Source organism: Nerophis ophidion, linkage group LG04 (assembly GCF_033978795.1).
Source record: "Nerophis ophidion isolate RoL-2023_Sa linkage group LG04, RoL_Noph_v1.0, whole genome shotgun sequence".
NCBI classification, from domain to species: Eukaryota; Metazoa; Chordata; class Actinopteri; order Syngnathiformes; family Syngnathidae; genus Nerophis; species Nerophis ophidion.
Window position 1 is genome coordinate 85,518,889 of NC_084614.1, and position 26,928 is coordinate 85,545,816.

General features: G+C 45.5%; 1 protein-coding gene across 5 annotated transcripts in view; it reads right to left on the reverse strand.

Moving 5' to 3' along the window:
* The window catches only part of LOC133552103 (EH domain-binding protein 1-like protein 1), a 68,823-nt gene that overhangs the window by 29,185 nt on the left and 12,710 nt on the right, over positions 1 to 26,928 (reverse strand). For 2 of the 5 annotated variants that reach the window (XM_061899433.1, XM_061899432.1), the window contains exons 8-17: positions 19,485 to 19,850; positions 19,308 to 19,373; positions 18,980 to 19,234; positions 18,779 to 18,902; positions 18,507 to 18,623; positions 15,989 to 18,442; positions 8,101 to 8,280; positions 7,732 to 8,037; positions 1,962 to 2,064; positions 1,754 to 1,902 (exon numbers count right to left, since the gene is read on the reverse strand). In XM_061899433.1, coding sequence (XP_061755417.1) covers positions 1,754 to 1,902; positions 1,962 to 2,064; positions 7,732 to 8,037; positions 8,101 to 8,280; positions 15,989 to 18,442; positions 18,507 to 18,623; positions 18,779 to 18,902; positions 18,980 to 19,234; positions 19,308 to 19,373; positions 19,485 to 19,850 — 4,120 coding nt within the window. The remainder of the gene's footprint in view (positions 1 to 1,753; positions 1,903 to 1,961; positions 2,065 to 7,731; positions 8,038 to 8,100; positions 8,281 to 15,988; positions 18,443 to 18,506; positions 18,624 to 18,778; positions 18,903 to 18,979; positions 19,235 to 19,307; positions 19,374 to 19,484; positions 19,851 to 26,928) is intronic. The other 3 variants (XM_061899434.1, XM_061899435.1, XM_061899436.1) reach the window with 2 other exon arrangements.

Consider the following 26,928-nt stretch of genomic DNA (forward strand, 5'->3'; position numbering starts at 1 on the left):
CTAGCATGCAAATTTTTTGTTGCTAATTTTGCAACCACTAATCACAGTCTTAAAACTTGGAACTTTACATATGCTAACAGTGCCCCTGCTAACTTTTTGTTGTTACTAACTTTGCAACCATTTATCACTGTCACAAAAGTTGGTACTTTACATATGCTAACTGGTAGCATGCTAACTTGCTTTTGTTGTTAATTTTGCAACCATTTGCCACAGTCTTAAAACTTGGAACTTTCCATATGCTAACTGCTAGCATGCAAATTTTTTGTTGCTAATTTTGCAACCACTAATCACAGTCTTAAAACTTGGAACTTTACATATGCTAACTGCTAGCATGATAATGTTTTTTGTTGCTAATTTGTCAACCATTTACCACAGTCTTAAAATGTGGTGATTTACCTATACTAACTGCTAGCATGCTAATTTTTTTGTTGCTAATTTTGCAACCACTAATCACAGTCTTAAAACTTGGAACTTTACATATGCTAACAGTGCCCCTGCTAACTTTTTTTTGTTACTAACTTTGCAACCATTAATCACTGTCACAAAAGTTGGTACTTTACATATGCTAACTGGTAGCATGCTAACTTGCTTTTGTTGCTAATTTTGCAACCATTTACCACAGTCATAAAACTTGGAACTTTACATACGCTAACTGATAGCATGATAATGTTTTTTGTTGCTAATTTGTCAACCATTTACCACAGTCTTAAAATGTGGTGATTTACCTATACTAACTGCTAGCATGCTAATTTTTTTGTTGCTAATTTTGCAACCACTAATCACAGTCTTAAAACTTGGAACTTTACATATGCTAACAGTGCCCCTGCTAACTTTTTTTTGTTACTAACTTTGCAACCATTTATCACTGTCACAAAAGTTGGTACTTTACATATGCTAACTGGTAACATGCTAACTTGCTTTTGTTGCTAATTTTGCAACCATTTACCACAGTCATAAAACTTGGAACTTTACATATGCTAACTGCTAGCATGATAATGTTTTTTGTTGCTAATTTGTCAACTATTTACCACAGTCTTAAAATGTGGTAATTTACGTATACTAACTGCTAGCATGCAAATTTTTTGTTGCTAATTTTGCAACCACTAATCACAGTCTTAAAACTTGGAACTTTACATATGCTAACTGGTAGCATGCTAACTTGTTTTTGTTACTAACTTTCCAACCATTTATCACTGTCACAAAAGTTGGTACTTTACATATGCTAACTGGTAGCATGCTAACTTGCTTTTGTTGCTAATTTTGCAACCATTTACCACAGTCATAAAACTTGGAACTTTACATATGCTAACTGCTAGCATGATAATGTTTTTTGTTGCTAATTTGTCAACCATTTACCACAGTCTTAAAATGTGGTAATTTACGTATACTAACTGCTAGCATGCTAATTTTTTGTTGCTAATTTTGCAACCACTAATCACAGTCTTAAAACTTGGAACTTTACATATGCTAACTGGTAGCATGCTAACTTGCTTTTGTTGCTAATTTTGCAACCATTTACCACAGTCATAAAACTTGGTACTTTACATATGCTAACTGGTAGCATGCTAACTTGTTTTTCTTGCTAATTTTGCAACCATTTACCACAGTCATAAAACTTGGAACTTTACATATGCTAACTGGTAGCATGCTAACTTGTTTTTCTTGCTAATTTTGCAACCATTTAACACAGTCATAAAACTTGGAACTTTACACATGCTAACTGCTAGCATGCCTGACAGAGACACACACGTACATGAGGTCGGGGTGGAAGTGGTGCAGGATGGCGCAGAAGGCCAAGCCGTTCCTCCAGGAAGTGCTGAAGTTGGTGACCCGGACCCCGGCGTAGTCGGCCGTGACCTCCTGACACCACCTCAGCAGCAACTGGCTGGGGGTCACCAGGTCCTGAGGGAGGTCATAGGTCAGCTTTGTGGAGCGCACGCCATCTTTGCGTGGCCGTTTACCTCGCCGCCGTTGTCGTCCTTCCCATCAGCCTCCTCTCTGACTGGTGTGCTACCGGACTGACGTGACACGCCATCAGGGGGGGCGCCCCATTGGTCAGGTGACCTACGAGGAGACGCAGATGTTACGGGTATGTGTGTACTAGTGGGCTAGCGGGTATGATGTGATGCGGTCTAGTACAGCCGTCCTCGGATAGCATAGTCGCATGCCTGCTGCTTGCTTCCGCTCGCTTCCAGGAACTGGTTAGCTGATCAAGAACCAAGTGACGGAAAAGCAGAATGCGCAAGTCTTTCCTTGCCGGTACATTGCCTCTCCATCCCCAAGACCTTTGCTGTGCCCCCTCCTGGCAGTCCTGGCAACTGTGTGCCTTGCGGGCTCAGGCTAAACAGCATGGGATCTCCCGGGGGTGGATAGCTTAGCCTCCACCCAGGCTACCACCATCCGACTGACCAGTGCCTACTGGCAAACCTCTCGGTTATAGGTTACGGGAGAAAACCCCGAACAAAAAACCTGTGGCGAGGACCCTCATTCGGCAGTCACCAACAGACCGGTGCTCCGGCAGTCCTCATGCGGCAGAAGGTCGTCATGAGCTCTTCATGCCACTGGAGGACGCCACATGGGGCCAAGACAAAACAGTGCAGGTAGAGACTGCGCACTTCTACCAACCCTTTTAAACAAATTCACTGCGCAGGTGTTTTGTTCCTCCTGGAAGTCCGCCCCCAACTGAAGAAAATACCACCAAACAAGAGACTTAACTGTGAAGCACTTAAATCCAAGCACTCCGTAGAACAGCTCAAAGCTTGCAGAAAAATGGTCTGCAATCCCTAATACCTACCTGGACCCTGACATCAACACCTGCTGGAACACCCTAAGGACCATGCGGCAGAAGGTCGTCATGAGCTCTTCATGCCACTGGAGGACGCCACATGGGGCCAAGACAAAACAGTGCGGGTAGAGACCACGCACTTCTACCACCCCTTTCGAACAAATTCACTGCGCAGGTGTTTTGTTCCTCCTGGAAGTCCGTCCCCAAATGAAGAAAATACCACCAAACAAGAGACTTGACTGTGAAGCACTTAAATCCAAGCACTCTGTAGACCAGCTCAAAGCTTGCAGAAAATGTGTCTGCAATCCCTGATACCTACCTGGACCCTGACATCAACACCTGCTGGAACACCCTAAGGACCATGCGGCAGAAGGTCGTCATGAGCTCTTCATGCCACTGGAGGACCCCACATGGGCCCAAGACAAAACAGTGCGGGTAGAGACCACGCACTTCTACCAACCCTTTTAAATCAATTCACTGCGCAGGTGTTTAGCTCCTCCTGGAAGTCCGCCCCCAACTGAAGAAAATACCACCAAACAAGAGACTTAACTGTGAAGCACTTAAATCCAAGCACTCTGTAGAACAGCTCAAAGCTTGCAGAAAAATGGTCTGCAATCCCTGATACCCACCTGGACCCTGACATCAACACCTGCTGGAACACCCTAAGGACCATGCGGCAGAAGGTCGTCATGAGCTCTTCATGCCACTGGGCCAAGACAAAAAAGTGCGGGTAGAGACCACGCACTACTACCACCCCTTTTAAATCAATTCACTGCGCAGATGTTTTGTTCCTCCTGGAAGTCCGCCCCCAACTGAAGAAAATACCACCAAACAAGAGACTTAACTGTGAAGCACTTAAATCCAAACACTCTGTAGACCAGCTCAAAGCTTGCAAAAAAACTGTCTACAATCCCTGATACCCACCTGGACCCTGACATCAACACCTGCTGGAACACCCTTAGGACCATGCGGCAGAAGGTCGTCATGAGCTCTTCATGCCACTGGAGGACGCCACATGGGGCCAAGACAAAACAGTGCGGGTAGAGACCGCGTACTTCGACCACCCCTTTTGAACAAATTCACTGCGCAGATGTTTTGTTCCTCCTGGAAGTCCGCCCCCAACTGAAGAAAATACCACCAAACAAGAGACGTATCTGTGAAGCACTTAAATCCAAGCACCCTGTAGACCAGCTCAAAGCTTGCAGAAAATTTGTCTGCAATCCCTGATACCCACCTGGACCCTGACATCAACACCTGCTGGAACACCCTAAGGACCATGCGGCAGAAGGTCGTCATGAGCTCTTCATGCCACTGGAGGACCCCACATGGGGCCAAGACAAAACAGTGCGGGTAGAGACCACGCACTTCTACCAACCCTTTTAAATCAATTCACTGCGCAGGTGTTTGGCTCCTTCTGGAAGTCCGCCCCCAACTGAAGAAAATACCACCAAACAAGAGACTTAACTGTGAAGCACTTAAATCCAAGCAGTCTGTAGACCAGCTCAAAGCTTGCAGAAAAATGGTCTGCAATCCCTGATACCCACCTGGACCCTGACATCAACACCTGCTGGAACACCCTAAGGACCATGCGGCAGAAGGTCGTCATGAGCTCTTCATGCCACTGGAGGACGCCACATGGGGTCAAGACCAAACAATGCAGGTAGAGACCACGCACTTCTACCAACCCTTTTAAATCAATTCACTGCGCAGGTGTTTTGCTCCTCCTGGAAGTCCGCCCCCAACTGAAGAAAATACCACCAAACAAGAGACTTAACTGTGAAGCACTTAAATCCAAGCACTCTGTAGACCAGCTCAAAGCTTGCAGAAAAATGGTCTGCAATCCCTGATACCCACCTGGACCCTGACATCAACACCTGCTGGAACACCCTAAGGACTGCCATCCATCAGGCAGCAGAGGAATCCCTTGGGTACACCAGGCGTAAACATTGGGACTGGTTTGACAACAATGTCCATAAACTACTCCAGGCAAAACACAAAGCCCATGCTGCTCACCCGGCCAACCCATAATCCATCACACTAAAGACTCGACTCTCCTCCGTCAGAGCCGAAGTCCAGCGTACTCTCAGAGCCATGGAAAATGACTAGTGGATCAAGAAAGCCAGCGAGATCCAACTCTATGCTGACACCACTAATTCCCATGGATTCAAATCCATATATGGTCCCCAGATCCTAAATAGATGGGCTGAACTTTTCAAAACTCTCCTTAACTCCGAAAATCCCTCTGACCAGGACATTTTCACCAATTTCCCAACCAGTCCCCCTGTCCACCACCTGCACTCCCCGCCTCCCTTTGCTGAAGTCCGAAAAGCCGTCAAGGGCCTAAAAAAACAACAAAAGCCCAGGCTCTGACGGCATCCCAGCTGAGGTGCTGAAGCTTGGTGGCTATCTCCTCACCCGTAGGCTCCAGCAACTGATTGACTCCATCTAGTCCTCTGAAGCCATCCCCCAGAAATGGCGAGGATGCTGCTAAAATAACCATCTTTAAGAGGAAAGGTGACAAAGCCGACAGTGGAAACAGCAGAAGAATTTCTCTGCTCTTGTTTGTTGGGAAAGTTCTTGCCCGGGTCACGCTCTCCCCGCTTAGTGACTCACATCTCTGAGAACATCCAGCCTGAATCCCAGCGTGGATTCAGAAGTGATCGCAGTACTAGTGACAAGATCTTTGTAGCCAGGCAGGTACAAGAAAAGTGACACCACCACCAAGATCCGTACATCGCTTTCATCGACCTGTCCAAGGCCTTTGACACCCCAAACCGGAAACTCCTCTGGGACTTACTAAGAAGGCAGGGGATTCAGCCGGAGTTCCTCAACATCCTGAGACAACTACCTGATGGAATGGGAGCCTGTGTCCGCATTGGAGGCCTGTAACCCCCCTCGTTTAATGTGAAAGACAGGGTCAGGCAGGGGTGTGTCCTAGCCCCTGTCGTATTCAACCTCTTTCTCTCAGCAGTCACTTTCCTCTCACACACAGCTCTGCGAACCACAGATGGCATCCACATACAGGTCCGGCTGGACGGCAGTCTCTGCAACATCCGGCGCCTCCAGGCTTTCACTAAAATTACAAAACAACAGATCCTAGAACTTCAGTATGCTGACGATTGTGCTCTCCTTGACCACACGCCGGACTCTCTGCAACATGCACTTAACGTGTTCTCATCCACGTACAGTGCCCTAGAACTCAAGGTCAACATTTAAAAAACAGATCATGTGCAACACCAGTCAACATTGGTTGTCAGCAGTTCACCATCGTTCCACATATCTCGGAAGCCTCTGGACCCCCACCTTTAACATGGATAACGACAACCAGGTCCGCGTTGGGTTAGCGTCTGCTGCCTTCGGTAGGTTCAAAACCAGGGCCTTCCTGAACAGAAACCTGAGTTTCCACCAGAGCAGTTGTTTACAAAGCAGTTTGTCTGTCCACAATGCTATACGACTCGGAAGCCTGGACCCCTTAACAAAAGGCACGTCAGACTCCTGGAGAGATACCAGTTCCGCTGCCTGCAACGGATTCTGGGTCTGACCTGGGAGGACAGGGTCCCACATGTGGATATCTATGACCGGATCCAAACACCCAGCATCCAAGTGTTCCTTGCGCAAAGACATCTGCGCTGGGTGGGGCATGTAATCCGGATGTCCGCCCAGAGGCTCCCCAGACAGATCCTCTACGGCCAACTCCAGGAAGGGTGTAGGTCTCCTGGGGGTCAGCGGAAACCCTACAAGGACCACAGAAGAACCCTCCTGTCCAGCCTTCCGCACTGGAAGTCTTGGATGCTGATCGCCGCACCTGTCGCAACTGCTATACGGCTCGGAAGCCTGGACCTCTTAACAAAAGGCACGTCAGACTCCTGGAGAGATACCACATCCGCTGCCTGCAACGGATTCTGGGTCTGACCTGGGAGGACAGGGCCCCACATGTGGATATCTATGACCGAACCCAAACACCCAGCATCCAAGTGTTCCTTGCGCAAACACATCTGCGCTGGGTGGGGCATGTAATCCGCATGCCCACCTAAAGGCTCCCATGACAGATCCTCTACGGCCAACTCCAGGAAGGCTGTAGGTCTCCTGGGGGTCAGCGGAAACCCTACAAGGACCACATAAGAACCCTCCTGTCCAGCCTTCCGCAATGGAAGTCTTGGCTGCTGATCGGCGCACCTGTCGCAACTGCTATACGGCTCGGAAGCCTGAACCCCTTAACAAAAGGCACGTCAGACTCCTGGAGAGATACCACATGCGCTGCCTGCAAAGGATTCTGGGTCTGACCTGGGAGGGCAGGGTCCCACATGTGGATATCTATGACAGGACCCAGACACCCAGCATCCAAGTGTTCCTTGCGCAAAGACATCTGCGCTGGGTGGGGCATGTAATCCGCATTCCCGCCCAGAGGCTCCCCCAACAGATCCTCTACGGCCAACTCCAGGAAGGCTGTAGGTCTCCTGGGGATCAGCGGAAATGCTACAACGACCACATAAAAACCCTCCTGTCCAGCCTTCCGCACTGGAAGTCTTGGCTGCTGATCGCCGCACCTGTCGCAACTGTTATTCGGCTCGGAAGCCTGGACCCCTTAACAAAAGCCACGTCAGACTCCTGGAGAGATACCACATCCGCTGCCTGCAACGAATTCCGGGTCTGACCTGGGAGGACAGGGTCCCACATGTGGATATCTATGACCGAACCCAAACACCCAGCGTCCAAGTGTTCCTTGCGCAAAGACATCTGCGCTGGGTGGGGCATGTAATCCACATCTCCGCCCAGAGGCTCCCCCGACAGATCTTCTAAAGCCAACTCCAGGAAGGCTGTAGGTCTCCTGGGGGTCAGCGGAAACGCTATGAGGACCACATAAAAACCCTCCTGTCCAACCTTCCGCACTGGAAGTCTTGGCTGCTGATCGTCACACCTGGCGCAGCTACTTATAGGCCACTTACGCGTCCTCTTCTCGCCTCCGCTTTGGCGACTCCCCGCCATTCGCCGGGATGTCGGACACCGCCTCCAGGACGTCATGGTGGATCTCTCCTGGGGCAGGAACGAGGCGCTTCCTGGTGACCGGGGACGTATCAAAGGTCATCACGTGGATTTTAGCCAATAGGAGCCGCTCCTCCTCCTCCACAGGGCAGATGTTAGGACTTTCTTCTTCTTCTTCGGAAATGGTGGCCATTTTGGTGTCATGGTGAGTCTCCGCCATCTTCATGTCGGCGCCACTTTCATCATGGTCGCCATGGCGGACAGCAGGTCTGCCGGGTAAAGAACACTTTAGAATCTTTGGTAATTTCCTGTGACACAAGTCACACACTCACCCTACTGACTCCTCCTCTTCCTCCTTCCTCCGAGGTCCCGCCCCCTTTGCTGTCCCCTCCCCCATCCTCCACGGGTTGTCCCCCTCCCCTGCAGTCTTTGGTGGCGCCTTGTGGTCCGGCTGGGAGGAGTCCCCTTGGAGGGTGGGAGGCGGGGCCTTGGCGTCGACCTCAACACTTTCCCTGTCAAAGAGAAAAGATGAAACAAGCAAAGAGACACGAGGACATGAAAACATGAAGAAATCAAGACATGAAGGAATGAGTACTTCAATACTTAAAATGAAGACATGAGTACATGAGACCACTAAGGCATGAGAACATGAAGACATTAATAGAGGAAGAAATTATGACATGAGTACTTGAGTACATGAGACTATGAGCGCATGAGAAGATGAAGACATTAACACATCAATAAATGAAGACATGAGACCATGAGGGCAAGAGAACATGAAAACATTAATACATGAACAAATTAAGACATCAGTGCTTGAGAACCTGAAACTATGAGGGCATGAGAAGGTGAAGACATTAATACTTCGAGAAATGAAGACATGAGACAATGAGGGCATGAGAACATGAAGACATTAATACATGAAAAAATTTAGACATGAGTATTTGAGAACATGAGACTATGAGGGCATGAGAAGATGAAGACATTAATACATCAAGAAATGACGACATGAGACCATGAGGGCAAGAGAACCTGAAAACATTAATACATGAAAAAATTAAGACATGAGTGCTTGAGAACATGACACCATGAAGGGAAGAGAACATGAAAAAATGAATACACGAACAAATGAAGACATCAGTGCTTGAGAACATGAAACTATGAGGGCATGAGAAGGTGAAGACATTAATACTTCGAGAAATGAAGACATGAGACCATGAGGGTATGAGAACATGAAGACATTAATACATGAAAAAATTAAGAGATGCGTACTTGAGAACATGAGACTATGAAGCCATGAAAAGATGAACACATTAATACATCAAGAAATGAAGACATGACACCATGAGGGGAAGAGAACATGAAAAAATGAATACATGAAACTTGAGAACATGAAACTATGAGGGCATGAGAAGGTGAAAACATTAATTCATCGAGAAATGAAGACATGAGACCATGAGGGCAAGAGAACCTGAAAACATTAATACATGAAGAAATTAAAACATGAGTACTTGAGAACATGAGACTATGAGGGCATGAGAAGATGAAGACATTAACACATCAAGAAATGACGACATGCGACCATGAGGACAAGAGAACCTGAAAACATTAATACATGAAAAAATTAAGACATGAGTGCTTGAGAACATGGGACTATGAGGGCATGAGAAGGTGACGACATTAATACATCAAGAAATGACGACATGAGACCATGAGGGCAAGAGAACATGAAAACATTAGTACATGAAAAAATTAAGACGAGTGCTTGAGAACATGGGACTATGAGGGCATGAGAAGGTGACGACATTAATACATCAAGAAATGACGACATGAGACCATGAGGGCAAGAGAACATGAAAACATTAGTACATGAAAAAATTAGGACGAGTGCTTGAGAACATGACACCATGAGGGGAAGAGAACATGGAAAAATGAATACATGAACAAATGAAGACATCAGTGCTTGAGAACATGAAACTATGAGGGCATGAGAAGGTGAAGACATTAATACTTCGAGAAATGAAGACATGAGACCATGAGGGCATGAGAACATGAAGACATTAATACATGAAAAAATTAAGACATCTGTACTTGAGAACATGAGACTATGAGGGCATGAGAACATGAAGACATTAATACATGAAGAAATGAAGACTCAAGGACATGAGACTATGAGGACATGAAGACATTAATACATGGAAGAAATAAAGACAACATGAGACCATGAGGGCATGAGAACATAAATGCATTAATACATGAAGACATGAGTATATGAGAACTTGAGGGCATGCAAAGATGAAGACATTATTACATGAAGAAATTAGGGCATGAGAACATGAGGGCATAAGAAGAGGAAGACATTATTAAATGAAGAAATTAGGACATGACAACATGAGAAGATGAAGACATTAATACACAAAGACATGAGAACATGAAGGCATGAGAACAAGGAGACAAATTCATGAAGACAGGAAGGAATGAGAAGATGAAGACGAATAAATGAAGAAATGAGGGCATGAGGAGATGAAGACATTAATACATGATGAAACGAAGACACAGGGACATGAGAACATGAGGGCATGAGAAGATGAAGACTAACACATGAAGAAACAAAGACACGAGGCCATGAGGACATGAGAACATGGAGAAAAATTCATGAAGACAGGAGGGAATGAGAAGATGAAGATGAATAAATGAAGAAATGAGGGCATGAGGAGATGAAGACATTAATACATGAAGAAACAAAGACACAGGGACATGAGAACATGAGGGCATGAGAAGATGAAGACTAACACATGAAGAAACGAAGACACGGGGACATGAGAACATGAGGGCATGAGGAGATGAAGACATTGAAAAAATAAAGACGTAAGAACATGAGGGCCTGAGAAGGTGAAGACATTAATACATGAAGAAATGAGGACATGAGTACATGGAGAATAATACATGAAGAAATGAGGACATAAGGGCATGAGTACATGGAGAGAAATACATGAAGAAATGAAGACATGAGGAAATGAGAAGATGAAGACGAATAAATAAAGAAATGAAGACATGAGGGCATGAGAAGATGAATACATTAATACATGAAGAAAACAAGACACAAGGACATGAGAACATGAGGGCATGAGAAGATGAAGAAACGAAAACACGGTGACATGAGAACTTGAGGGAATGAGGAGATGAAGACATTAACACATAAAGACATGAGAACATGAGGGCCTGAGAAGGTGAAGACATTAATACATGAAGAAATGAGGACATGAGGGCATGAGAAGATGAAGACATTAATACATGAAGAAAACAAGACACAGGGACATGAGAACATGAGGGCATGAGAAGATGAAGACTAACACATGAAGAAACGAAAACACGGGGACATGAGAACGTGAGGGAATGAGGAGATGAAGACATTAACACAAAGACATGAGAACATGAGGGCCTGAGAAGGTGAAGACATTAATACATGAAGAAACGAGGACATGAGGGCATGAGTACATGGAGACAAATACATGAAGAAATTAAGACATGAGGGCATGAGGAGATGAAAACATTAAAAGATGAAGAAACAAAGACATGGGACATGAAAACTTGAAGGCATGAGAAGATGATGACATTGATACATGAAGAAACAAAGACATGAGAACATGAGAGCATTAGATGATGAGGACATTAATACATAAAACATGAGGGCATGAGAACATGAAGACATTAACACATGAAAATACGAAGACATGAGATCATGAGCATGAAGAAATGAAGATCTTATTACATGAAGAAACAAAGGCATGAGGACACAAGGGCATGAGAGGATGAAGACATTGTTACATGACGAAATGAAGACATGAGAACATAAAAAGATGAAGACATTAACACATAATTTATGACATGACAACATGAATACAATGCATGACAAAAATAAGGCATGAGGTTATGAGGACAAGAAGACATGAATGCATGAAAAAAGAAGACATGAGTACTTCAGGTTATGAGGACATGGAGTTCCCTCCTCAGTATTTCTGCTTCTAGAAGGTTCCAAAGTGGACTTGGACCAGGGGTCATGACTAATGTAGGCGAGTGCACGTGGTGGAACCAGGGGTCATGACTAATGTAGGCGAGTGCAGGTGGTGGAACCAGGGGTCATGACTCATGTAGGAGAGTGCAGGTGGTGGAACCAGGGGTCATGACTAATGTAGGAGAGTGCAGGTGGTGGAACCAGGGGTCATGACTCATGTAGGAGAGTGCAGGTGGTGGAACCAGGGGTCATGACTAATGTAGGAGAGTGCAGGTGGTGGAACCAGGGGTCATGACTAATGTAGGAGAGTGCAGGTGGTGGAACCAGGGGTCATGACTAATGTAGGAGAGTGCAGGTGGTGGAACCAGGGGTCATGACTAATGTAGGAGAGTGCAGGTGGTGGAACCAGGGGTCATGACTCATGTAGGAGAGTGCAGGTGGTGGAACCAGGGGTCATGACTAATGTAGGAGAGTGCAGGTGGTGGAACCAGGGGTCATGACTAATGTAGGAGAGTGCAGGTGGTGGAACCAGGGGTCATGACTAATGTAGGAGAGTGCAGGTGGTGGAACCAGGGGTCATGACTAATGTAGGCGAGTGCAGGTGGTGGAACCAGGGGTCATGACTAATGTAGGCGAGTGCAGGTGGTGGAACCAGGGGTCATGACTAATGTAGGCGAGTGCAGGTGGTGGAACCAGGGGTCATGACTAATGTAGGAGAGTGGAACCAGGGGTCATGACTAATGTAGGAGAGTGCAGGTGGTGGAACCAGGGGTCATGACTAATGTAGGAGAGTGCACGTGGTGGAACCAGGGGTCATGACTAATGTAGGAGAGTGGAACCAGGGGTCATGACTAATGTAGGAGAGTGCACGTGGTGGAACCAGGGGTCATGACTAATGTAGGAGAGTGGAACCAGGGGTCATGACTAATGTAGGAGAGTGCACGTGGTGGAACCAGGGGTCATGACTAATGTAGGAGAGTGCAGGTGGTGGAACCAGGGGTCATGACTAATGTAGGAGAGTGCACGTGGTGGAACCAGGGGTCATGACTAATGTAGGAGAGTGCAGGTGGTGGAACCAGGGGTCATGACTAATGTAGGTGTGTGCAGGTGGTGGAACCAGGGGTCATGACTAATGTAGGAGAGTGCAGGTGGTGGAACCAGGGGTCATGACTAATGTAGGAGAGTGGAACCAGGGGTCATGACTAATGTAGGAGAGTGCACGTGGTGGAACCAGGGGTCATGACTAATGTAGGAGAGTGCAGGTGGTGGAACCAGGGGTCATGACTAATGTAGGAGAGTGCACGTGGTGGAACCAGGGGTCATGACTAATGTAGGAGAGTGCAGGTGGTGGAACCAGGGGTCATGACTAATGTAGGAGAGTGCAGGTGGTGGAACCAGGGGTCATGACTAATGTAGGAGAGTGGAACCAGGGGTCATGACTAATGTAGGAGAGTGCACGTGGTGGAACCAGGGGTCATGACTAATGTAGGAGAGTGCACGTGGTGGAACCAGGGGTCATGACTAATGTAGGAGAGTGCACGTGGTGGAACCAGGGGTCATGACTAATGTAGGAGAGTGGAACCAGGGGTCATGACTAATGTAGGAGAGTGCAGGTGGTGGAACCAGGGGTCATGACTAATGTAGGAGAGTGCAGGTGGTGGAACCAGGGGTCATGACTAATGTAGGCGAGTGCAGGTGGTGGAACCAGGGGTCATGACTAATGTAGGCGAGTGCAGGTGGTGGAACCAGGGGTCATGACTAATGTAGGAGAGTGGAACCAGGGGTCATGACTAATGTAGGAGAGTGCAGGTGGTGGAACCAGGGGTCATGACTAATGTAGGAGAGTGCACGTGGTGGAACCAGGGGTCATGACTAATGTAGGAGAGTGGAACCAGGGGTCATGACTAATGTAGGAGAGTGCAGGTGGTGGAACCAGGGGTCATGACTAATGTAGGAGAGTGCACGTGGTGGAACCAGGGGTCATGACTAATGTAGGAGAGTGCAGGTGGTGGAACCAGGGGTCATGACTAATGTAGGTGTGTGCAGGTGGTGGAACCAGGGGTCATGACTAATGTAGGAGAGTGCACGTGGTGGAACCAGGGGTCATGACTAATGTAGGAGAGTGCAGGTGGTGGAACCAGGGGTCATGACTAATGTAGGTGTGTGCAGGTGGTGGAACCAGGGGTCATGACTAATGTAGGAGAGTGCAGGTGGTGGAACCAGGGGTCATGACTAATGTAGGAGAGTGGAACCAGGGGTCATGACTAATGTAGGAGAGTGCACGTGGTGGAACCAGGGGTCATGACTAATGTAGGAGAGTGCAGGTGGTGGAACCAGGGGTCATGACTAATATAGGAGAGTGCACGTGGTGGAACCAGGGGTCATGACTAATGTAGGAGAGTGCAGGTGGTGGAACCAGGGGTCATGACTAATGTAGGTGTGTGCAGGTGGTGGAACCAGGGGTCATGACTAATGTAGGAGAGTGCAGGTGGTGGAACCAGGGGTCATGACTAATGTAGGAGAGTGGAACCAGGGGTCATGACTAATGTAGGAGAGTGCACGTGGTGGAACCAGGGGTCATGACTAATGTAGGAGAGTGCACGTGGTGGAACCAGGGGTCATGACTAATGTAGGAGAGTGCACGTGGTGGAACCAGGGGTCATGACTAATGTAGGAGAGTGGAACCAGGGGTCATGACTAATGTAGGAGAGTGCAGGTGGTGGAACCAGGGGTCATGACTAATGTAGGAGAGTGCAGGTGGTGGAACCAGGGGTCATGACTAATGTAGGAGAGTGCACGTGGTGGAACCAGGGGTCATGACTAATGTAGGAGAGTGCAGGTGGTGGAACCAGGGGTCATGACTAATGTAGGAGAGTGCAGGTGGTGGAACCAGGGGTCATGACTAATGTAGGAGAGTGCACGTGGTGGAACCAGGGGTCATGACTAATGTAGGAGAGTGCAGGTGGTGGAACCAGGGGTCATGACTAATGTAGGAGAGTGCACGTGGTGGAACCAGGGGTCATGACTAATGTAGGAGAGTGGAACCAGGGGTCATGACTAATGTAGGAGAGTGGAACCAGGGGTCATGACTAATGTAGGAGAGTGGAACCAGGGGTCATGACTAATGTAGGAGAGTGGAACCAGGGGTCATGACTAATGTAGGCGAGTGGAACCAGGGGTCATGACTAATGTAGGCGAGTGGAACCAGGGGTCATGACTAATGTAGGAGAGTGGAACCAGGGGTCATGACTAATGTAGGAGAGTGGAACCAGGGGTCATGACTAATGTAGGAGAGTGCAGGTGGTGGAACCAGGGGTCATGACTAATGTAGGAGAGTGGAACCAGGGGTCATGACTAATGTAGGAGAGTGGAACCAGGGGTCATGACTAATGTAGGAGAGTGGAACCAGGGGTCATGACTAATGTAGGCGAGTGGAACCAGGGGTCATGACTAATGTAGGCGAGTGGAACCAGGGGTCATGACTAATGTAGGAGAGTGGAACCAGGGGTCATGACTAATGTAGGAGAGTGGAACCAGGGGTCATGACTAATGTAGGAGAGTGGAACCAGGGGTCATGACTAATGTAGGAGAGTGGAACCAGGGGTCATGACTAATGTAGGAGAGTGCAGGTGGTGGAACCAGGGGTCATGACTAATGTAGGAGAGTGGAACCAGGGGTCATGACTAATGTAGGAGAGTGGAACCAGGGGTCATGACTAATGTAGGAGAGTGCAGGTGGTGGAACCAGGGGTCATGACTAATGTAGGAGAGTGGAACCAGGGGTCATGACTAATGTAGGAGAGTGGAACCAGGGGTCATGACTAATGTAGGAGAGTGCAGGTGGTGGAACCAGGGGTCATGACTAATGTAGGAGAGTGGAACCAGGGGTCATGACTAATGTAGGAGAGTGCAGGTGGTGGAACCAGGGGTCATGACTAATGTAGGAGAGTGCAGGTGGTGGAACCAGGGGTCATGACTAATGTAGGAGAGTGGAACCAGGGGTCATGACTAATGTAGGAGAGTGCAGGTGGTGGAACCAGGGGTCATGACTAATGTAGGAGAGTGCACGTGGTGGAACCAGGGGTCATGACTAATGTAGGAGAGTGCACGTGGTGGAAGGTGGTGTGCACGTGCACGTGTGTGTATGAGACAGCACGTATATGACCTCTGACCTCTGAGTCATTCAGTGGGCGGGGCCACACTCACCTCTGATTGAGTGACTTGCTCTCTGCTGATTGGCTGAGACTTGAAGGTGTCATGCAGCTTTTGTCCAGCAGATGGAGACATGTCCTCTCCTCTTCCTGCTGCCTCTTTATGTCTTCTTTTTTTTTAACCTCCTCCTTTCTTCTCTTCTCCATCTCTTCTTCTTCTCTCCTTTTTTCCTCCTCCTTTTCCTTCTGTTTATTTTCCTCCTCAAGCATCTTCCACCTCTCCGCCTCATCATTCCGTTTCCTCTCCTCTTCCTCTTTTTTCTTCCTCTCCTCCCCCTCGGTTTTCTTTCTCTCATCATCCTTCCTCTTTCGTTCCTCTTCCTCCTTTTTCTTTACCTCCTCTTCGTTCCTTTTCATCTTCTCCTCCAGTCGATCTTTCTCCTGCCTCTTTTTTTCCTTTCTCTCCTCTTCCTCCTTTTTCTTCCTCAACTTTTCCTTTTGTTCTTTTTTCTCTTCTAGCTTGTTCCTCCTCTCCACCTCATCCCTCCTTTTTCTCTCCTCTTCCTCCCTTTTCTTTCTCTCCTCTTCTTCCTTTTTCTTCCGTTCTTTTTCCTCTTCTAGCTTCTTCCACCTCTCCACCTCATCCTTTCTTTTTCTCTCCTCTTCCTCTTTCCTCTTTCTTTCCTCTTCTAGCTTCTTCCTCCTCTCCTCTTCTTCCTGTTTCTTTCTCTCCTCCTCATTCCTCTTCCTCTCCTTTTCCTCCTTAATCTTTCTCTCTTCCTCCTTTTTCTTCCTGTCCTCCTCTTCTTTTTTCTTCCCCTCCTCCTCCATCTTCCTCTTTCCTTCCTCTTCCTTCTTTTTCTTTACCTCCTCCTCTTTCATTTCATCCTCTTCCAGCTTCTTCCTTCGTTCCTCATCCTTCCTCCTCTCATCTTCTTCCTCTTTCTTTCTCTCCCCCTCATTCCTCTTCCTCTCCTTTTCTTCCTTAATTTTTCTCTCTTCCTCCTTTCTCTTCAGCTCCTCTTCCTCCTTCTTTCTCTCCCTTTCCACCTTCTTCCTCTTCTCATCTTCCTCCTTCCTCTTTCTCTCCTCTTCCTCCTTTTTCATCTTCTTCTCCTCCTCCAGCCGGCCTTTCTCCTGCCGTTTCTTTTCCTCCATTTCCTTTCTCTCCCCTTCCTCCTTTTTCTTCTTCTCATTTTCCTTTTGTTCTTTTTCCTCTTCCAGTTTCTTCCTCCTCTCCACCTCATCCTTCTGTTTTCTCTCTTCTTCCTCTTTTTTCTTCCTCTCCTCTCCCTCCTTCCTCTTTCTCTCCTCTTCCTCCTTTTTCATCTTCTTCTCCTCCTCCAGCCGGTCTTTCTCCTGCCGTTTCTTTTCCTCCATTTCCTTTCTCTCCTCTTCCTCCTTTTTCTTCTTCTCATTTTCCTTTTGTTCTTTTTCCTCTTCTAGTTTCTTCCTCCTCTCCACCTCATCCTTCTGTTTTCTCTCTTCTTCCTCTTTTTTCTTCCTCTCCTCTCCCTCCTTCTTCCTCTTCTCCTCTTCTTCCTTTTTCTTCTCATTTTCCTTTTGTTCTTTTTCCTCTTCCAGTTTCTTCCTCCTCTCCACCTCATCCTTCTGCTTTCTCTCTTCTTCCTCTTTTTTCTTCCTCTCCTCTCCCTCCTTCCTCTTTCTTTCCTCTTCCAGCTTCTTCCTGCTTTCCTCATCCTTCCTCCTCCTCTCTTCTTCCTGTTTCTTTCTCTCCTCCTCAATCCTCTTCCTCTCTTTTTCCTCCTTCATTTTTCTCTCTTCCTCCTTTTTCTTCCTCTCCTCTTCCCCTTTTTTATTCCTCTCCTCCTCCTCCAGCCGGTCTTTCTCCTGCCTCCTCTTTACCTCCTTGACTCTCTGCTGCTCCGCTTCATCTTTCCTCTTCCTCTCCTCCTCCTCCTTGTTCCTCCTCACTTCCTCTGCCCTCTTTCCCGCCTCCTCCTCTTTTCTCCTCTGCTCCATCTCCTCCCGTTCCTTCTCCCTCTTTCTCCTTCTCACCTCCTCTTCGTATCTCCTCCTTTCTTCTTGTCTTTTCTCCTCTCCTTCTTTCTCTCTCCTATCCTCCTCGCTCCTTCTCTTCGCATCTTCTTCCTTCCTTTTATCACTCTCTTCCTCCTCCTTTTTCCTCGTCTCCTCCTTCCTCGCTTTCTCCTCTAATCTGTGGACCACCTTCGTCTCTCCCTCTCTGCTCCACCTCTCTTGTTGTCGTTCCTCCTTGTCTTTCCATTTCTGCTGCTCCTTCTCTTTCTGCACCAACGTGCTCCTCCTCCTCCTGTCCTCCTCTTCTCGCATGATGTTCCATTCCTCCAGGAGTCGGTCTTGCTCGCGCCTCCTCCTCTCCTTCAGCTTCCTGGCCTCCTCCTGCTCCTTCAAGAGTCTCCTCTTCTCCTCCTCCACCAGCCTCCTCCTCTCCTGCTCACGTCGCTTCCTCTCCTCTCCTCGCTCGCCCTCCTGCTCGTCCAAGGTGGAGCGGTGGTGAGAGAGGAGGCTGCGGAGGAGGAGAAGGAACAGATTCAGTCTTTCGCTCCTGCGGCCCGAGGAGAAGAACTCACCTCGTGCCTCCTTTTGATTGCTTGGCCGTGGAGGAGGGCGGCTGGGGGGCGGGGCTCTCGCAAAAGGGCCACGGAGGAGGCGGGGCTATTATAGCCTCAGATTGGGGAGGGGCGGGACTGACAAGGTCACATGTAAGGAGCACAGGAGGAAGCAAACCACTCTTCAGCAGGGGGGCGGAGCCAAAAGCACACAGCTAGCACTTGCTAACAAAAGTTAGCAGGGTGTGTGTGTGCGTGTGTGTGTGTGTGTGCGTGTGTGTGCAAGACCTCACCTGCCCTCCCCTGCCACCTTGCCATGCTGTGCTGCGATTGGTGGGTCGGATGCTGTGATGTCATCGGCTTCCTTGGCAACAGGTGCTGCGGTCTTCTCGGCGAGGTCGAGTGGGGGCGTGGCCTCTGTGTGCAGCACGACATTAAAAAAAAAAAAAAGGTGTGAAGAGGTTTAGCCAAACGCTGATTGGACGCTGGTGTACCTGTGGGCGGGGCCCTGAGCTGAGAGGACGAGCGGGGCGGCGAGGAAGGCGGGAGGGCGGGGCGGAGAGTCGGGGGGGCGGGCTCACAGAGGGCGTCGAGGTCAGGGCGACTCAACAGGGGCACCGGGAGGACGTTACCAGCGATGGGAGGGGCTACGGAGGCGGTCGCCGCGAGGGGCGGGGCTTCGGTGCTGAATGGCGAGGGGGAGGGAGGGCGGGGGTCGGACTTGACGAGTTGAGCTGCGAAAACATGGGCTGGCAGACACAACAAAAATGGCCGACAGTCATTGAAAAGGCTTTCAATATGTCAAGAAGTCACCTGACCCACCCGACGCGGCGCAGGCGGCGTGTGGCGTCGGGTCCTCCGGCGGGCGCCGCTGATACGGGACAGCCGCTGAAGGAGGAGAAGAAAAGCTAGCGTGCGCGCTCAGTGTCACTCGCGCATGCCCCGCCCCCCCCATCAAGATGACAGCCAATGAGCGTGAAGACGCCGCCGCCGTGATACCTTTTCCAGAGTCTGACCGGAAGATTCTGGGCAGAGACGGAGGAAGGTGAGTGGGCGGGGCTTGAGGGTTAGAAGGAGAGATGAGGGTGAGCGCGAAGGAGGATGTGCATGTGTCAGGGGGGGAGAGGTCGGCGGGCACGTGCGCTTCGGCGCCACCTGTCCAGCTGAAGGACTTCTTTGGGGGGGGCGGACCTTCATGTGAGGGGGCGGAGTTGGCAGGTGGGTCAACGGGTGGAGGTGAAGACTCAATGTCGGCGGCTCCTAATGGAGGGCTTGTTTTGGGCCACTGGGACTGAGGGGGCGGAGCCGGGGCGGCGCCAATAAGGCGTCGGTCGCCCGGAGGCGAGGGGCGGGGGTGCGGAAATGCTTGGTGGACGCACAAAAGACGCAGACAGACAGAAACAGAGGAAATGAGATGAAAATGAGAAACGCTGAGATCTACGAGGACGTTAGCGTCGCCATGGCAACAAGACGCCCTTTAGGGCTACCTTCACACACACAGAGATCTAGACCAAGGGTGTCCAAAGTGCAGCTTTTTTATTTATTTTTTGGGCCAATTTTGCAGGTATACATCCCAGCTTCAAATATGTTGCTACTTTATGAACGATACCTGCTGTTAGCATGTCGACGTTCGTGGAGTACACTGTAAAAAAAAATTCTGTAAAAAAACGGTCATCTACTGGCAGCCAATAAAAACCCATACAATTAAAGTAAAACATTGTAAATCAAATAAGTGGGCGGGGTTTGGTGGTAGCGGGGGGTGCATAGGGCTGCATGGGATTCTGGGTATTTTTTCTGTTGTGTTACGGTGAAGAAGCTCTCCCGAAACGTGTTTGTCATTCTTGTTTGATGTGGGTTCACAGTGTGGCGCATATTTGTAACAGCGTTAAATTTGTTTGTACGGCCACCTTCAGTGTGACCTGTACGGCTGTTGACTGTTGATCAAATATATTATATATTACAGAGAATTTTGCAGTTATACATCCCAGCTTCAAACATGTTGCTACTTTATGAAAGATACCTGCTGTTAGCATGTCAACGTTCGTGAAGTACACTGTAAAAAAAAAATTCTGTAAAAAAACGGTCATCTACTGGCAGCCAATAAAAACCCATAAAATAAAAGTAAAACATTGTAAACCAAATAAGTGGGCGGGGTTTGGTGGTAGCCGGGGTGTAGCCTGGATGAGTTAGGGCTGCATGGGATTCTGGGTATTTTTTCTGTTGTGTTACGGTGAAGATGTTCTCCCAAAATGAGTTTGTCATTCTTGTTTGATGTGGGTTCACAGTGTGGCGCATATTTGTAACAGCGTTAAATTTGTTTGTACGGCCACCTTCAGTGTGACCTGTATGGCTGTTAACTGTTGATCAAATATATTATATATTACAGAGAATTTTGCAGGTATACATCCCAGCTTCAAATATAATGCTACTTTATGAACGATACCTGCTGTTAGCATGGCAACGTTCGTGGAGTACACTGTAAAAAAAAAATTCTGTAAAAAAAACGTCATCTACCGGCAGTCAATAAAAACCCATAAAATAAAAGTAAAACATTGTAAACCAAATAAGTGGGCGGGGTTTGGTGGTAGCAAGGGTGTAGCCCGGATGAGTTAGGGCTGCATGGGATTCTGGGTATTTTTTCTGTTGTGTTACGGTGAAGATGTTCTCCCGAAACGTGTTTGATGTGGGTTCACAGTGTGGCGCGTATTTCTAACAGCGTTAAATTTGTTTGTACGGCCACCTTCAGTGTGACCTGTATGGCTGTTAACTGTTGATCAAATATATTATATATTACAGACAATTTTGCAGGTATACATCCCAGCTTCAAATATAATGCTACTTTATGAACGATACCTGCTGTCAGCATGTCAACGTTCGTAGGCTACACTGTAAAAAAAAATCTGTAAAAAAACGGTCATCTACTGGCAGCTACGGCTGCCATAAAAAACATATAAAATTAAAGTAAAACATTGTAAACCAAATAAGTGGGCGGGGTTTGGTGGAGCCCGGAAGAGTTAGGGCTGCATGGGATTCTGGGTATTTCTTCTGTTGTGTCTATGTTGTGTTACGGTGAAGAAACGTGTTTGTCATTCTTGTTTGATGTGGGTTCACAGTGTGGCGCATATTTGTAACAGCGTTAAATTTGTTTGTACGGCCACCTTCAGTGTGACCTGTATGGCTGTTGACTGTTGATCAAATATATTTTATATTACAGAGAATTTTGCAGGTATGCATCCCAGCTTCAAATATAATGCTACTTTATGAACGATACCTGCTGTTAGCATGTCAACGTTCGTAGGCTACACTGTAAAAAAAAATCTGTAAAAAAACGGTCATCTACTGGCAGCTACGGCTGCCAAAAAAAAAACATAAAATTAAAGTAAAACATTGTAAACCAAATAAGTGGGCGGGGTTTGGTGGAGCCCGGAAGAGTTAGGGCTGCATGGGATTCTGGGTATTTTTTCTGTTGTGTCTAAGTTGTGTTACGGTGAAGAAACGTGTTTGTCATTCTTGTTTGATGTGGGTTCACAGTGTGGCGCATATTTGTAACAGCGTTAAATTTGTTTGTACGGCCACCTTCAGTGTGACCTGTATGGCTGTTGACTGTTGATCAAATATATTATATTTTACAGAGAAAAATTTTAAATTGTTAGCATGAGCATAAACCTTCATATAACAGGCTACATATATTTTTCAATTTGAATATAAAAATACACATAAATATCAAAAAAATAAGATTTACCTTAAAATTACATATAGAACTGTTAGATTGTTGGTATGGACTTAGACTTTTATATAACAAGCTACATATTTAATGAAAGTTAATTACTGTAATTTTACATGAATTTCAAAGTAATTTGAGACAACAGAAAATGATTTGTATAGTTAATTTTGTATTTTTCTGTAAAAAAAATCTAAATATACATAGTTTGTCATTACTGGCATATTACTTAAAAAAACAGGCGGTTTGTTTATTTACAGATAATGTCCTCAATTCTACAGTTTTAAAAAAATTGAAAAATTACAGTAGAAATTTTGACTGAATTAACCATAAAAATAGGATTTTTTTTTTACAATGTAGATATTTTTTATTTTATTTACATTTTAATTTTGTAAGTATCCACAGGGCCGTAACTAGGATTAGACAAATCCAGGGTCAAAAAGACGGGACGAGAGCGAAAGCATTTGCCAAAAATGTTTTCATTAATCAAGAACGAAAGTCGGAGGTTCGAAGACGATCAGATACCGCCGTAGTTCCGACCATAAACGATGCCACTGGCGATCCGGTGGCGTTATACCCATGACCCGCCGGGCAGCGTCCGGGAAACCAAAGTCTTTGGGTTCCGGGGGGAGTATGGCTGCAAAGCTGAAACTTAAAAGGTCCAAGGGGAGTTTTGAAAGGCTGGAATCATGTGACCCACCTTGAACAACACAGTGCATTTCCAGATTAGCAGAAGCTGTCAGTGAGGTAGAACCGATGTTGTCCCGATACCAACATTTTGGTACCGGTACCGGTACTTTTCTATATAAAAGCCACAAAAAATTGCATTATTGGCTTTATATTTACAAAAAATCCTAGGGTACATCAAGCATGTTTCCTATTGCAATTTTGTCCTTAAATAAAATAGTCACCATACTAAACAACATGTCTTTTAGTAGTAAGTAAACAAATAAAGGCTCTTAATTTAACCGCTGACGTATGCAATAACATATTGTGTCATTTCTCATTCTATTATTTTGTCAAAATTATTAAAGAATTATTAATCAACTTGTTCATTTATTGTTAATATCTGCTTACTTTCTCTTTTTAACTTCTGTTAAAATGTAATAATCACTTATTCTTCTGTTGTTTGCACACTTTACATTAGTTTTGGATGGTACCAAAAAATTTGGGTATCGATCCGATATCAAGTCATTACAGGATCATATAATGGTAATATTCAAAGTCCTCATGTGGCCAGGGACATATTTAACTGAGTTAATATATATATATAATATAAAAAAACAATTAAAAACGAAAGATGTCGTAATGCCAAAAAATAGTAACACCGATGTGTTACTATGTTAGAAAAAGAGTTCCTCGGTGTTTGCTCTTACGAAAACAATGTCGCTAAAGCTTGTCGTACGAAACGTAAATAAATTACTATTGACGGTTTTGGGATGCATTTTGGAAGTGATGAGCAGCATTGTTAGCCACCTTCGACGAGATGATTTTTACATGTTAGAATGCATGAAAACAACTTTTGTCATCTTGTCTCTCATAATGATTGTGAACAGTAGGCACAATAAAAAAAATTAAAAAAGCAGTTCCTCTTTAACTGTTACATCCATAATGCCGATTAAATCACTTTCCTGCACAACAACAACATGAGCTTTTAGTTCCTGTTATAAAAATACGATGGATTGGACCAACAATCATAATATTTATTACTAGGACGTAACGTTGATGTTGGTTTATTTGCACAAGAAGGTCTTTCTAGTTATATTTCGGCACAGCAACCACGAAGGAACACAAACTAATGCAATCTTTTGTCCTCTCCGTTTAGTTCTGCTCTCAAACACTACTGATATAGTCGAGAAAACAGGAAGTTCCCCAAAAGTTAAAAAATTTTACAAAGTAATCACTGCAGACACAAGCATGGTCCCATTGTATTTCGCAAAAAAAGTGATATTTTAATGCGATCTTTTGTCCTCTCTTTCCGTTTAGTTCCGCTCTCGAACACTACTGATATAATCAAGAAAACAGGTTGTTTCCCAAACATATCAAAAGTTCAAAAATTTTACAAAGTAATCACTGCAGACACGAGCATGGTCCCATTGTATTTCGCAAGAAAGCGATATTTTAATGCGATCTTTTGTCCTCTCTTTCCATTTAGTTCCGCTCTCAAACACTACTGATATAGTCGAGAAAACAGGAAGTTTCCCAAACAAATCAAAAGTTCAAATATTTTACAAAGTAATCACTGCAGACACGAGCACGGTCCCATTCTATTTCGCAAGAAAGTGATATTTTAATGCAATCTTTTGTCCTCGCTTTCCGTTTAGTTCCGCTCTCAAACACTACTGATTTAATCAAGAAAACAGGAAGTTCCCCAAACATATCAAAAGTTAAAAATTTTTACAAAGTAATCACTGCAGACACAAGCATGGTCCCATTGTATTTCGCAAAGAAAGTGATATTTTAATGTGATCTTTTGTCCTCTCTTTCCGTTTAGTTCTGCTCTCAAACACTATTTATATAGTCGAGAAAACAGGACTATTCCCAAACAAATCAAAAGTTCAAACATTTTACAAAGTAATCACTGCAGACACAAGCATGGTCCCATTGTATTTCGCAAAAAAAGTGATATTTTAATGCGATCTTTTGTCGTCTCTTTGCGTTTAGTTCCGCTCTCAAACACTACTGATATAATCAAGAAAACAGGTTGTTTCCCAAACATATCAAAAGTTCAAAAATTTTACAAAGTAATCACTGCAGACACGAGCATGGTCCCATTGTATTTCGCAAAAAAGTGATATTTTAATGCGATCTTTTGTCCTCTCTTTCCGTCTAGTTCTGCTCTCAAACACTACTGATAAAGTCAAGAAAACAGGAAGTTCCCCAAAAAAATCAAAAGTTCAAAAATTTTACAAAGTAATCACTGCAGACACAAGCATGGTCCCATTGTATTTCGCAAGAAAGTGATATTTTAATGCGATCTTTTGTCCTCTCTTTCCGTTTAGTTCTGCTCTCAAACACTACTGATATAGTCGAGAAAACAGGACTATGCCCAAACAAATCAAAAGTTCAAAAATTTTAACGTTGATGTTGGTTTATTTGCACAAGAAGGTCTTTCTAGTTATATTTCGGCACAGCAACCACAAAGGAACACAAACTAATGCAAAATTATGTCCTCTCCGTTTAGTTCTGCTCTCAACCACTACTGATATAGTCGAGAAAACAGGACTATTCCCAAACAAATCAAAAGTTCAAACATTTTACAAAGTAATCACTGCAGACACGAGCATGGTACCATTGTATTTAGCAAGAAAGTGATATTTTAATGCGATCTTTTGTCCTCTCTTTCCGTTTAGTTCCGCTCTCAAACACTACTGATATAGTCGAGAAAACAGGAAGTTTCCCCAAAAGTTCAAACATTTTACAAAGTAATCACTGCAGACACGAGCATGGTCCCATTGTATTTAGCAAGAAAGTGATATTTTAATGCGATCTTTTGTCCTCTCTTTCCGTTTAGTTCCGCTCTCAAACACTACTGATATAGTCAAGAAAACAGGAAGTTTCCCCAAAAGTTCAAACATTTTACAAAGTAATCACTGCAGACACGAGCATGGTCCCATTGTATTTAGCAAGAAAGTGATATTTTAATGCGATCTTTTGTCCTCTCTTTCCGTTTAGTTCCGCTCTCAAACACTACTGATATAGTCAAGAAAACAGGAAGTTTCCCAAACATATCAAAAGTTCAAACATTTTACAAAGTAATCACTGCAGACACAAGCATGGTCCCATTGTATTTCACAAGAAAAGTGATATTTTTATGCAGTCTTTTGTCCTCTCTTTCCGTTTAGTTACGCTCTCAAACAATATTGATATAGTCGAGAAAACAGAAAGTTTCCCAAACAAATCAAAAGTTCAAACATTTTACAAAGTAATCACTGCAGACACGAGCATGGTCCCATTGTATTTTGCAAAAAGTGATATTTTTATGCGATCTTTTGTCCTCTCTTTCCATTAAGTTCCGCTCTCAAACACTACTGATATAGTCGAGAAAACAGGACTATCCCCAAACAAATCAAAAGTTCAAACATTTTACAAAGTAATCACTGCAGACACAAGCATGGTCCCATTGTATTTCGCAAGAAAGGGATATTTAATGCGATCTTTTGTCCTCTCTTTCCATATAGTTCCGCTCTCAAACACTACTGATATAGTCGAGAAAAGAGGACTATTCCCAAACAAATCAAAAGTTCAAACATTTTACAAAGTAATCACTGCAGACACAAGCACGGTTCTATTGTATTTCGCAAAAAAGTGATATTTTAATGCGATCTTTTGTCCTCTCTTTCCGTTTAGTTCCGCTCTCAAACACTACTGATATAGTCGAGAAAACAGGAAGTTTCCCAAACAAATCAAAAATTCAAACATTTTACAAAGTAATCACTGCAGACACAAGCATGGTCCCATTGTATTTCGCAAGAAAGGGATATTTAATGCGATCTTTTGTCCTCTCTTTCCATTAAGTTCCGCTCTCAAACACTACTGATATAGTCGAGAAAACAGGAAGTTTCCCAAACAAATCAAAAGTTCAAACATTTTACAAAGTAATCACTGCAGACACAAGCATGGTCCCATTGTATTTCGCAAGAAAGTGATATTTTAATGCGATCTTTTGTCCTCTCTTTCCGTTTAGTTCCGCTCTCAAACACTACTGATATACTCAAGAAA